General features: G+C 33.9%; 3 protein-coding genes across 4 annotated transcripts; 2 read left to right on the top strand and 1 right to left on the bottom strand.

Annotated features, from left to right (window-relative positions):
• Nucleotides 1-748: 748 nt before the first annotated feature.
• Nucleotides 749-1835, top strand: LOC116012458 (protein DETOXIFICATION 28-like). Its single transcript, XM_031251993.1, has 2 exons — nucleotides 749-1033; nucleotides 1290-1835. Exons 1-2 carry the CDS (start codon nucleotides 749-751, stop codon nucleotides 1833-1835), a joined length of 831 nt encoding a protein of 276 aa, XP_031107853.1.
• A 2558-nt stretch (nucleotides 1836-4393) lies between these two features.
• Nucleotides 4394-8206, top strand: LOC116012457 (protein DETOXIFICATION 27-like). 2 transcript variants are annotated; one of them, XM_031251991.1, is made up of 8 exons: nucleotides 4394-4792; nucleotides 4990-5531; nucleotides 5958-6044; nucleotides 6179-6235; nucleotides 7141-7379; nucleotides 7500-7618; nucleotides 7733-7819; nucleotides 8002-8206. In XM_031251991.1, the coding sequence occupies exons 1-8, from the start codon at nucleotides 4517-4519 to the stop codon at nucleotides 8059-8061; spliced, it is 1467 nt and encodes a 488-aa protein (XP_031107851.1). In that variant the 5' UTR covers nucleotides 4394-4516; the 3' UTR covers nucleotides 8062-8206. The 2 variants fall into 2 exon arrangements, with proteins under 2 accessions (XP_031107851.1, XP_031107852.1); XM_031251992.1 differs by lacking the exon at nucleotides 5958-6044.
• A 2987-nt stretch (nucleotides 8207-11193) lies between these two features.
• On the bottom strand, nucleotides 11194-12514 carry LOC116012232 (putative clathrin assembly protein At4g40080). Its single transcript, XM_031251732.1, has one exon. The coding sequence runs from the start codon at nucleotides 12451-12453 to the stop codon at nucleotides 11398-11400; it is 1056 nt and encodes a 351-aa protein (XP_031107592.1). The 5' UTR covers nucleotides 12454-12514; the 3' UTR covers nucleotides 11194-11397.
• Between the last annotated feature and the right edge of the window lie 868 nt (nucleotides 12515-13382).

Below are 13382 nucleotides of genomic sequence, written 5' to 3'. Positions count from 1 at the left end.
TATAATCCGTCGCTATATTGTAACAAACACAATTTTTATAATTTTCAGAGTTAGCCCGCGAATAATTCATCGCTATATTTTGCGCCAAAATAATTTGTGGCTAAGATTAGCTACGTATTTATTGACAAAAATATTCCTATCGCTAATCCGTCGCTAAATATTCATTTAACTCAAAAAAATTAAAAATCATCACTATTTCGTCGCTACATTAGCAACGAAAAATTTTCATCCCTAAATCTGTCATTATATAGGCATTTTTTTAAGTGAATGATAGAGCTGTTATACCTACCCTAACTCCCTTATTAAAAATTACAACAAAATATTCTGTAATTTGAATCTCGCTATCTCATAGCTAGACGTGTACTTTCTGATATCAGCAAAGTCATCTTCGAACAATTTTTTATAAATTTTTTTTCTGCGTTGTAACTTTTCTTTCCCTATCCATAAAAAAAATGTATACTTTATTATAATAGAATGCGACACAAAATTATAATACAGCAGTTTTGAAAAAGAGGAAGTACATAATTACATAATATTATTTTGTAATAATTAATATTTAAGTATTTGTTAGAATTAGTTTTGTACGTGTTCATATTTAGTATGGACTATGGAGTACTAATTTAACTATATTTTTAAGGATATCTCTTGAAAAAAATCCACATTTAACTACAATATTTTCATGAAGGAAACTGTAAAACTATATTTAGATACATGAGCATAACTAAGTATCAGATCGAGGTAAGTAGAAATGTCCAGTAATGGCATATCGGCGGAGAATAAGGTTCCTTTGTTAAACTCGTCGTCATCGGAGGTCGACAGACATCACCACACGACCGACACAAATCTTTCACGAAGAATTTGGGTAGAAACGAAGAAGCTATGGCACATAGTAGGACCCTCCATTTTCACCCGAGCCTCTTCTTATTCCATGATGGTTATCACCCAAGCTTTCGCCGGCCATGTTGGCGATGTTGAGCTCGCTGCTATCTCTATCACCACCAACCTCATCCTCGGCTTCAACTTAGGCCTCATGGTAATCCCAAACTAATTATATTCTTTTTAACAACATCTTTTAAGGTTAATTCTTTATGTTGGGCAGAGGCCAGTAAAGGTCAAGTCCAGTATTTAGTGGCTGGCGGAGATTGTTTGGCCGTGCTGGGTGTCTCAAATAATATGATGACAGTTTATAATGAAATAAAGTTAGGCCTTCCCTACTAGCTATAACTTTTGACGTAAATGGTAAGTGCTTGATTCTAAAACATTAATGTTTTTATGTGCGTGATTTTAAGCTTGGGATGGCGAGTGCGCTAGAGACGCTGTGTGGGCAAGCATACGGGGCAAAAAGATATCACATGTTTGGCGTATATCTACAACGTTGTTGGGTAGTTCTATGGCTGGTCAGTTTGGCGATGATTCCATTGTATCTCTACGCTACACCGGTGTTGAAGCTACTAGGGCAGCCGGAGGAGGTGTCGGAGCTGTCCGGACCGGTTGCGTTAGCTCTCCTTCCGCTTCAATTCTCCTTCGCGTCTTGGTTTCCTGTGCACAGGTTCTTGCAGTGCCAGCTGAAGAACTTCGTGGTAGCCTGGATTAGTTTTGGGGCCTTAATTGTGCATATTTTAATCAACTGGTTGATTGTGTACCAGCTGAAGCTTGGGATCATCGCCACCGCCCTTGCGCTGTCATTTTCTTGGTGGCTTATTGTGGTGGGGCTGTTTGTGTACACTGTCTCCGGCGGGTGTCCTCTTACTTGGACTGGTTTCTCCATGGCAGCCTTTTCCGATCTTTGGGCTTTCTTCAAACTCTCCATATCTTCCGGAATCATGTTATGGTAATAGATCGGTATTTTAGATAAGTTTTCAGATTAACAATTTATCGAAAAAATTACAAAAATGTTTCAATGCCATTTCTATAATTAAAAAAATAAATTATAACGTACATTTCTTAAAGAGAAATGCGTGTATTTTTCAAGTTGCATCTTAAATGTCTAATTGAATAAAGCAAAATAGTTTTGTTATTAAAAAAAAAAAAGGCAAATTCATATTCTTTGCTCCGAAAAATGATTTCTGAAAATTGTTTTCTGGGTTTCTAGTGTTTGAGTGCAATTGAAAAATTTAGTGAATGGAAAATATTTTCTGTTGATTGGGAAAAATCTAGTCATTTTTTGTTACACTCAGAACAAGATTTTCGGCGAAAATCATAGCTCTAGTTTCTGTCGGAATTTTTTTTTTTTTGATAAATAACATTATTTTGAATATTATTATTAGATATTTTTATATTCTAAATAAAATATATAAAATGTATATATAATTATACAATTCTACTTCTTTTTAGAAAAATGAACCAAATTCACAAAGATAGTTTTCTGCTCTGCAGCGAAACACTGAAAAAAATATTATTTTTTTTTAAAATGACTCATTTTACAAAAGTCATTTTTGTGTTTTCCAAACTCAACCCTATTGAATAATCTAACCAGTAAGATGGTTTAGGTGTTTTAATTTCCTCATTCGTGATTGGAGGATCGGAGGGTTAGCGCTTCCTCTTATATCAAATGAGGACCACTTTCATTCATCTGCTGTTGCGGATTGCTTTCAAACACATTATTATATCAATCATCAATGTAAGGCCAAATATAAATGTGCTTGAATTTTTTACTCAAATACAGGAATAATGTCAGTTTGTGGATGAAAGAAAGAAAGAAATTTTTTGCTATCAAAAATATATATTTGTGGATGGATGTTATCTGCTTCTTAAATTGTTAATAAAATTCATTATTTTTTAGGGATATGATGAAAACTTAAAGCCACTATTTAGGGATATAGTAGAGGTCAAATACACTAGATAGATTATGTGCAAGGAGAATTTCAGGTACGACAATCATGTCGTACTCACTTGGTCACCCATTTTAGAGCAAGTTATTAGGGTTAGTATTGTTTTATTCAAAAGACCTAAAATCAAGTACATAAAATTAAATCATTAAATTGAAACAAAAAACATATTAAAAACATGGAAAATGCTATTAATGGAGAATCCACCCAACAACTTGAGTTAATTGAGGAAGTCAGAGCCAGAGAAGGATATCCAACGGTTAGTTTGCATATATTTCACCTCATCGTGTAGTCGTGTGACTTTCATTTCTTAGCTTGGGTGTGGAAATTTAGTTGTACAATTAAAAATGCCATGTAAGAAGAAAAAGATTAAAACAAAAATATTGGAAGGATGCATAGCATTACTATTAAAGCATTAATTTATTATACACCCCAAAATTGAGCAAATTATACCATGGACCATTGTCCATATTGCATATTGCATTGTGGAGCCTAATTCAAAATGACATTTATTATTAACTAAAGACGTATAATATGTTAATTGTAAACACATAATTTAAAAAAAAAAATAAAAAAATCTACCATGCAAGTAGATTTTTTCACGATTCACATTAAATATGACAACATCAATCTCATCTACCCAAACCATTTTTGGTCCAGAGCCCAGTCAGAGTAGTGAAGAATTGGCCTGGGTGAGAGTACTGATACCTACCCAAACTCCCTTATTAAAAATTACAACTAAATATTCTTTAATTTGAGTCTATCTCAAAGCTAGACGTGTACATTCTGATCAGCAAAGGTCATCTTCGAACAAATTTTTATAATTTTTTTTCTGCATTGTAATTTTTAATATTTAATACGGCTACATTTTTTATTTTTATTATTTTTATTATTATTATTATTATTATTATTATTATTATTATTATTATATACGATCACAGTAATCGTAGTTACGTTTTACTAGTACAGGAGATAGTAGTAGATAGTAGTTGTTATTATTATTATTATTATTTTTTATTATTATTATATGCGACTACAATAGTCGTAGTTACGTTGTTGTTATTTTTTTGGTTATTATTATTTCATACGAGTACACTAGATAGTAATAATCATCATCATCAAAAGGTCTGAACAATCGAGTCGCACTACTGATTCTGAAAGCGAAGATGAAGATGTCCTAAAGTACTGCGAGTTCTGATCTTAAAATTCAGCCTATGAATTTTAATTTTATGTTGTTAATTAATATTTAATAAAATAAGAATTTTAAAAAAAAATTTGAAGTAATAAAAATTGGAAGGGTTGTGTTCTAGTTAAATATAAAATTACGAAGGATGCTTATCAAACCATATCAATTCTTTAATTGATTTGAAGATCTTATAATCACATATAAAAGTGTATAGTAGTAAAGAGTCTTAAATTTTTATTTAAAAAAAAAAGTGAAAAGAAGGCAATTGCATTGCCTTGTGGCATTTCTGGTCAATGCAAAAGAAAATAAAAGAAGGCATTCAAATTACTTCTTTTCAAATAGGGTTTTGAAAAGAAGGTAATACTACTTTACATATTTTTGTTTACGATTTTGAATCAACACATATTTGTCCATATGATGTCAAATCCACACATTTAAAGCAATGGCTCTGTTCACGCCTGTTCCAAGTTGTAACTAGTATCAGATCGAGAGGTACGTAGAAATGTCCAGCAATGGCATATCGGCGGAGAATAAGGTTCCTTTCTTAACCTCGTCGTCATCGGAGGTCGACACACATCATCACACAAATCTTTCACGAAGAATTTGGGTAGAAACGAAGAAGCTATGGCACATAGTAGGACCCGCCATCTTCACCCGAGTCTCGTCTTATTCCACGATGGTTATCGCCCAAGCTTTCGCCGGCCATGTTGGCGATGTTGAGCTCGCTGCTATGTCTATCACCACCAACCTCATCGTCGGCTTCAACTACGGCCTCATGGTAACCCTAAACTAATTATATTCTTTCTAATAACATCATTAACGTTAATTCTTTAATGTTTTCGTTGAGGGGAGACTAGTAAAGCCCAAGTCTAGTACTCTGTGGCCAGAGAAATTGTTGAACCGAGACTGATAAAGAGTTAGGTCAAGTCTAGCACTCAGTGTCTCAAAAATTTGATTTTATGTGTGTGATTTAAGCTTGGGATGGCGAGTGCGCTAGAGACGCTATGTGGGCAAGCATACGGCGCAAAAAGATATCACATGTTGGGCGTATATCTACAACGTTGTTGGGTAGTTCTATGGCTGGTCAGTTTGGCGATGATTCCATTGTATCTATACGCGACGCCGGTGTTGAAGCTACTAGGGCAGCCGGAGGAGGTGTCGGAGCTGTCCGGGTCGGTGGCGCTAGCTCTCCTTCCGATTCAATTCTCCTTCGCGTCTTGGTTGCCTGTGCAGAGGTTTTTGCAGTGCCAGCTGAAGAACTTCGTGGTAGCCTGGATAAGTGTTGGAGCCTTAATTGTCCATATTTTAATCAACTGGTTCATTGTGTACCAGTTGAAGCTCGGGATCATAGCCACCGCCCTTGCGCTGTCTTTTACTTGGTGGCTTATTGTGGTGGGGCTGTTTGTGTACACAGTTTCCGGCGGGTGTCCTCTTACTTGGACTGGTTTCTCCATGGAAGCCTTCTCTGATCTTTGGGCTTTCTTCAAACTCTCCATATCTTCCGGAATCATGTTATGGTAATATTTTTTTATTGACTAAAATAAAGTTACTGTACTGAGATAACTCTAGTCAAGATGGCTAAGGATACACACTTTGTAACTACAAGGTCTCTGAGTTTAAATTATAATCTTTTTTTTGTTTGAGCCAACCAACTATATCTAATCTATGCTGATTTACCTCCTTGTGGATCACAAGGTTGGGTTTACCCAGTAAGTATATATTCTCCCGTAGTAGCTTCACCCAAAGAATTGAATTGACACTAATGCAATACAATACTAAAAATATACATGATTATATCCTAGGTAATAAAATGGATCCATATGTGGTTTTTGATACCTTAAAATTTTCCGATCATAACATTGTCAATGTTAAGAATTACACTAAGCTAAGATCAGACCTATATTAATTTTAGTGCTTCTTCTTCGCAATTTTAAATGGAATAGCTTGGAGAACTGGTATTACAAGATATTAATTTTGATGACTGGAAATCTCTATAATGCGGAAATTGCAGTGGATTCATTGTCCATTTGGTAAGTAAACTTTATTATTTTATATTTTTGTTCAATATTCATTGATTAAACTATATAAATCAAGTCTAAGTAATCTATAACATTATCTTCTTGTGGTTACTATTATATGTCTTTTCCTTTCTTGTTTTTGGCAGCATGAATATCAATACCATGGAGCTTATGATTCCTCTTGCCTTCTTTGCTGGAACTGGGTAATGTTCATTTCAATTATTCTCTTAATTATTACTCCGTATATCGTTTCTTGCTTTTCATTTCAATTTTAGTTGCGTCAAAGAAATTAAAAGCCAATTAAGAGTTTGCAAATTAAATGCTACCTACTGAGAAGATTTTTTCTCCTCTTCCAATTATTAAAGATTTAAAGGGTGCATGTCTGCAACACGTGTGATATATAAGGCCTAATAAATAACAGCCCAATAGATCTTTTTAAGCAATACACTAATTAATCAATTACTACTATATCTTTTCAGAAAAAAAAAAAAAGAAAAAAAAAGCAATTACTACTATATAATTGTATAAGCTATGGATCCTGTGAGAGAAATAAGAATAAATATCAGTTTTACATTTGTACCAAAAAAAAAATAAAAGAAGAAGACGCGGTGACAGTTTCATAATTATCATCTACTTGGTTGTGCAAACTTTATTTAACACTTAAATATTCAATCTTTAACCATTAAATATGTAAACCTGACAAATTTTATAAAGTCAAACAACTAATAATATTTAAATAAACTAAAATTGACTAATAAACTAACTATTTTACCAAACATAGTTAATATTATTTTTTATCCTCTCACTAAATAAATTGTTGTTGTTACTTTATATGAGGTGAAAAGTTTGAATGAGGTGGCATATCCTGAAAATCTAGTTGTTAGATTTTTAAGATAATTTATTCTAATTAAAATTTTAAACAGTACAGATAGTAAAACTAGCTAAGGCCCCCAGCATATATGTGGTCCATGGAAAAGCTAGCTAGCTAGCTACAGTTAACATAATAAGCATGTCCATATATATGTTCATCATACTTTTATCATAGTTGATGGTTAGTATTGGAAATATTAATTATATTATATTGGGTTAATGTGTTTGGTGTGTAAAGAGTAAGGGTTGCAAATGAACTAGGAGCAGGAAATGGAAAGGCAGCAAGGTTTGCATCCATAGTATCAGTGATGGAATCCATAGGGATTGGCATTGTGTTTTGGGTGTTAATCATTTTTTTCCACAATCAACTTGCCCTCATCTTCACCACCAGCCAACCTATCTTGGATGAAGTTCACAAACTCTCTCTTCTCTTAGCTTTCACCATTCTCCTCAACAGTGTCCAACCAATTCTTTCAGGTTACCATCCCATTAATTATATTATATTGCCATTTAATAATTAATTTCAATTTCATCTTTTTCACCTTTTTTTGGGAGTGTTTAATTACTTATTCATTGTATTAAACATGTGATTTGTAGGAGTTGCGGTTGGTTCGGGATGGCAAGCTTATGTGGCGTACATAAACCTAGGGTGTTACTATTTGTTTGGAGTTCCTTTTGGACTTATATTGGGATGGGTTTTCAATAAAGGAGTCATGGTATTTTGCTTATCTGTTTAATCTTTTAGTTGAATTCAATATTATATATTTTCAATTCTTATGTATTTGTATAAGGTTTGAACATCTAGTTTACGTTGTGGTTTGGCTTTGCAGGGAGTATGGGGTGGAATGATTGGCGGGACTGCACTTCAAACACTGGTATTGGCTGTAATTACCATTCGAACTGACTGGAATAATGAGGCAAGAAATTTTTTATTAAATGCTATATATATATATATATATATATATATATATATATATATATATATATATATATGCATTAAGCTAGCTGAGTTTCATTTATGTTTTTCTTTTAGAAGCTAGGGATTGAACGGGATTGTAATATTTTGATGCCAACAATAAATGTCACTGTTGAAATGCAGGCACGGAATGCAAATAAGCTTGTGGAGAAGTGGGATGCAGTACATCATGTGAAACCATAAGCTTTCAATTCATTTGCTTAATGGCTCTTTATGACAAAACTTATTTAGCAACTTGTTTTATTTTAAGTTATTAATAAGCTATAAACTCCATTCAATAACGTTTCAAAAATAATCTAATAACTTAAAATAATAGCTTATTTTGATACACTAACTACCTATTCAAAAATAAGCTAAGTTAGTAGATTCATTTTAAACCTTTTTTCATCTTTATTCTTATTATTTTAAAAAAGTACTATAAATTAAAGCATGGCTGAGCTACACCACACTATCGACTGCAATTCCTCAGTGATCCATGAAATCTCTCTAGAATAACTTGTAAACCAACATGCCTCGTTTTTTTTTTCTTTAATTTATAAGACTACGTGTTTTTTGAGGGGAAATGTAAAGATTTGCAAGTTATTTTGTTTTAGATTTTGTACAACCTTGTCTTTATGAATAAGGGTCACACTTGTGTGATACCGTCTCACGGATCCTTATTCGTGAGACGGGTTGGGTCGGGTCAAAGCACCATACAAATGTCATACTTATATGTGCAAATGTCATACTTATGTGCTCAAATATAACACCAATCAAGAATACAATTTTTGTTACTTATAAGAGAAAAAGTAATACATTTTTCATAATAAGTAATGTTGACAAGTGCTCATTACTTATAAGGACAAATATAATACTTTTGAGGAAAAATGTAATACTTTTAAATCGAAATGTAAAAGTATTGTATTTTCCCTTAAAAGTATTACATTTACCCGTATAAGTAACAAAAATTTTATTCCTGATTAGTATTACATTTGAGCATATAAGAATGACATTTGTTCATATAAGTGTTACATTTGCATCTGATCTTTACCCGACCCGACCCGTCTCATGGTGAGACGGTCTCACACAAGTTTTTGCCTATGAAGAAAACTCCTCACTGAAACGAAAATTAAATTAAAATCAAACTTGGCAATATTTATTATTTTAAAGCAAATTTCACTTCTAATTTTCTATTATTGTAATATTGTCACATTTAATCGATTTTTTTAAAATTGTATCACTACACTCCTAACTTTTGTTTGATTGACATTATTAGTCGTTCATTTAAAATTTTATCATTCAACCATTAATAAAGAGGACAAATATGTAATTTAACCCTTCAAACTTCTTCTTTTTTTTTTTATCATTCCCTTCAAACTTCTTAAGTACCCAACTTATAATTTTTATTCAACTCTCGTAAACTTCTTCAATTAAAATAATTACTAGTTAAAACTCCAATTATTACAACATGTGGATCCCCCACCCCCTTTCCTACGTCCCCATATTATATTTATTTTTGTGTATCTTGAATCTCCTTTAACATTTGTTACTTTATGGCTTATGCATACAAACAATATTATATACTTAAACGAAAGAAACTTTTATCTCATTTGAATAAAAGACTTTTAGTAACCTTCGATCATCATTATTTAAAATGTATTAATTCATACACTGTCTTTTTCTTGGTGAAACTTCTTGATTGGCAAGTCATTTACAAATTTCAGTGAATGTGACAATAATTATTGCTTATAAAATGTATTTGAGAAGATGCCATCCAATAATGAATCTTTGAGGAGGAAGCTGAAACGACCAAGAAACGGTTGGGACTATCAATTAGCGTTAAGAATACAGTGAAACATGCCGCTATATATATGTACCAAATACGATGGATAGCTGCTGGTGCGATGGAATTGCGCTAATTAGGTGATCGCTTAAGTAGTAATCATCGTCCTCTTCAAGAAACGCAGGATGCATTTAAGTACTCACCTATACTGCTCTGTTTTACAAACAGAGCTTAGGAGTTTATAATTTATTTTAAGTTACTAATAAGCAATAAGTTAGTAGCTTATTTTGAAAAGTTATTTTAGAAAGTTTTCAAAAAAGAAACTAGTAGCTTTTTAACTTTTTATTCATCTTTATCCTTATTATTTTAAATAAATAACATCTTTTACCATTCTCAATTAAAATCCATTTCACCTTTTTCTTTTCGATATGTTTGGTTGTAATTTCAATTTGACATTTGTGTGTTTGGACATTTATTTTTGTATAAAGTAATTTTATGAACTATAAATATTTTAATTTATTGAGGTGTTAAAATTAAAATCTTATAAATTTGTTTGATACTTGAATCGTTGAGCTGGAATCATTTCCTATTACTTCAACAATTATATTAATTAAAATCACTCGAGTACGAAGTTTAGAATCATTATATTCAATAAGGATAAATTTAGTGGTAACTTTCAAAGTTGTCCAGCGCTGGCCAAGCAATGATTAAAACTTGTACGTACAAGGGATTGCTGGTGCTAATTTGTTGTAACAGATAATCTTTAAGTAAATGGATCTGTTTAAATAGTTTGTTTGTGTGTGTTCAACGGTATTCCACAACGGTAAAACGCCTTAGCTTTCTTCCCTTGTCGGATTGGATACAACACAATCTTCCACTTTCTTGGGGGAACATCTTCCAGTCCAGTCGGTTCCTTCCACTGTGGTCCAACAACTCTGCTCTTTATTAACTTTTCCCTATATGGCACCCATTATGCCAATGTAACGTAACGGTCCAATATTCGCCCTTTGCCCAAATCAAGGCAACAAATTCATTAATTATTGCTCATTTCTTTTCTTTTTTTTTTTTCTCTTCTTCTCAAAATGTTAAATTCTCAACTCAAAGGATCTCTCACGTCCCGACCCAATATTTGGAAGAATGTAAATTATGGTTACTCAGTTGTACACATGCTAGAATTTTTACTTACTGTGCACAAGAATTGCTCCCACACTACAGCTGCTAAGACTCGATTCCTTCTCATTTCATTTTTATATCTAATCTAATCACCCAAAAATAAAAATTAACAAAACGTATTACTACAAAATCGTGAATTTCACTGCAGCATGATATGATGCAACAAGTAATTTCGTGTTTGGAAAATAATTATTATTACAGAGTATTATTTTTCATGCTTACAATTTTATTACAACAAAACTAGCTTGTTTATATATTTAACATAGTATGTAAAAAAGTAAAACATTTTAAACATTATTACAAAAATTGAACACCATACACAAGACTAATGAGAGTATCATATAAATTACAAAACAATCAAATAAATAGAGAAAGCTCAAAAAAAAAAAAAAAAATACTTCACATATTTGCCTAAAAATGCAATTTCCAATGGTTTCAACAACAATGTGTCTAGTGACATGGGGTGACTCGATGATATTGATTCTTTGTGTTTCACTAGTGTCATGAAAAAATTATATCTATATCTTAAGCTATATCACTCTGATGTTATCCTATTCTAATATTTCCATATGTAATTGTGACAATTATGGTTCCACAACCACTAGAGCAAACTTGTTGATTTCATCATACTTTCCTGAAGAAAACCGGACCGAGTTGCAGAATTTGGAGACTCGGTGGTCGAACCGAGCCGACTTGCTCTCCGGCGTCCCAAAAGTCAGCAATCTCCCCTCTCTACAAACTTTCAACATCTCAATTTGTTCTCTCAAGTTTTGAACCAAACTCCATAGATTCTGAACCGGCGGCTTTGCCACTGTGAACAGACCGGATAATCTCTCTTTACAATCTTCGAGTCTCTTCAAATCACAAGCCAACTCGACCGAGTCGGCGAAGCTTAATCGCCCGAGTCTCTCCTTCAACTCGCCGAGTCTCGGTAATAACTCGTTGGTTAAGGACAGGTAATCGCTGGATAATAATCCGACCACCTCGTACAACAATTTGTTGCCTTCCAGGAGGAGGGAATCGGGTGCTTTGCACATCTCTTCCATTAATCCGATCAACGAATTGACGTCTCCGATTAAATCGGAGTTCATGAGCGATGTGAGTTTCTCTATCTGTTTATCTTTGGCGGCGGCGCAAGAAGACGAGCAGAGGAAATAGCCGGAGACGCGTGAGGCGAAGAGGAGAGTCTCGAGGTAGCGCGCGTAGAATCGGACCCAGGCGGAGAGGATCCACGTGGCGGCGGTGGCGCCGTCGCGGAAGGCGGAGAGTTTGAGGTAGTTGCGGCCGCCGGCGGCGGGGAAGATGGAGAGCTGGTCTTGGAGGATGAAGGGGCCGCGTTTGATGACGTGGTGGATTGTGAGGAGGCACTTTAGGGCGACGGTGGAGTCGCCGGTGCGGTGGAGGCGGTCCATGAGGGCGCAGATTAGGGTGGAGGCGATGGCGCGTGAGCTGTCGCCGAGGGAGAGGAGAGAGGAGAGGTAACGGTCATCTGGCGGCGCGTTTGGCGAGTGGGCTGTCACGCGCAGGACTGCGAGGCGGAGAGATAGCGTGTTGGGTTTGGATACTAAGGCGAGCTTGGATTGGGAGGCTTTGTCTTTCACAACTCCGATGAGATCTCGTAGGTTTGTGATTCTCCCCATGAATGGAGACTGGAGAGAGTTTCAGAGAGAGAGAGAGAGAGGAGGGGAAAGGTGGAGTTGTTGAGATGGCAAGAAGATTTTTATAAATCGAGAATTTTAAAGAAGAAAGTCAGATAAAACGGCGTACTATGTTGCTAATCATCATCACTATTCACTTGCCTATTAAATTATTAGGAAATAAGAAACCCTTAGCTTTCGTTTAAAGTTATTACATTTATTAATATCTGATTAGATATGAGTTCGATCGGATAAAAACAATAAAAATCATAATTTGTCCCAACCCATATCCTTAAAAAAAAATTATCTTTTTAGTTTAAAATTACTATATTTTACAATTTATGTATTTTTTTATAATAAATTTGGACTACGATGTGGTGATTTAAGAATAGCGGATGATTGCCCGTAAGGGCAACCCAAGTGGTAAGAGAGTTACATATGTAGCCGAGAGGTCGTGTGTTCGAATCTCAAGCCCTTGAGTTTGAGCCGCTCAGATATACTAGGTAATCTAGACTGATTTACCTCCTTGTGGTCTTTTGTCGGCTATTAGGGTCACAGGGCGAAAATTTACTCACTGTCCATAGAGTCAGGAGTGGTCGTTAATCCAAAAAAATAAAAATAAAAGAATAGCGGATGACTAAAAGATGTTGTTTCAAATTTTTTATTTTTTATTTTACCAACCAAAGATGCTGTTTGTTCCAAAATCCTAAGCACGCAAATTAAAATAACTAAAATATGGCATACAAATTAAAATTGTATCATCTTAACCATATAGCATTGTACTGTTCAAATGGTTATTTATAAATTATTTTTTTTTTGGTCAAAAAACATTAATGTACGTTAAAGTGGACCAATCATTCAATATTTTAAATTACTCCTTTAAAAATGTTAAATATATGCTCCAATTGATGATATAATTATGAAGATAAATT

This window comes from Ipomoea triloba, chromosome 3 (assembly GCF_003576645.1).
Source record: "Ipomoea triloba cultivar NCNSP0323 chromosome 3, ASM357664v1".
NCBI lineage: Eukaryota > Viridiplantae > Streptophyta > Magnoliopsida > Solanales > Convolvulaceae > Ipomoea > Ipomoea triloba.
Note: the sequence above shows the minus strand (reverse complement) of the source record. Positions and strands in the feature narration are given on the sequence as shown.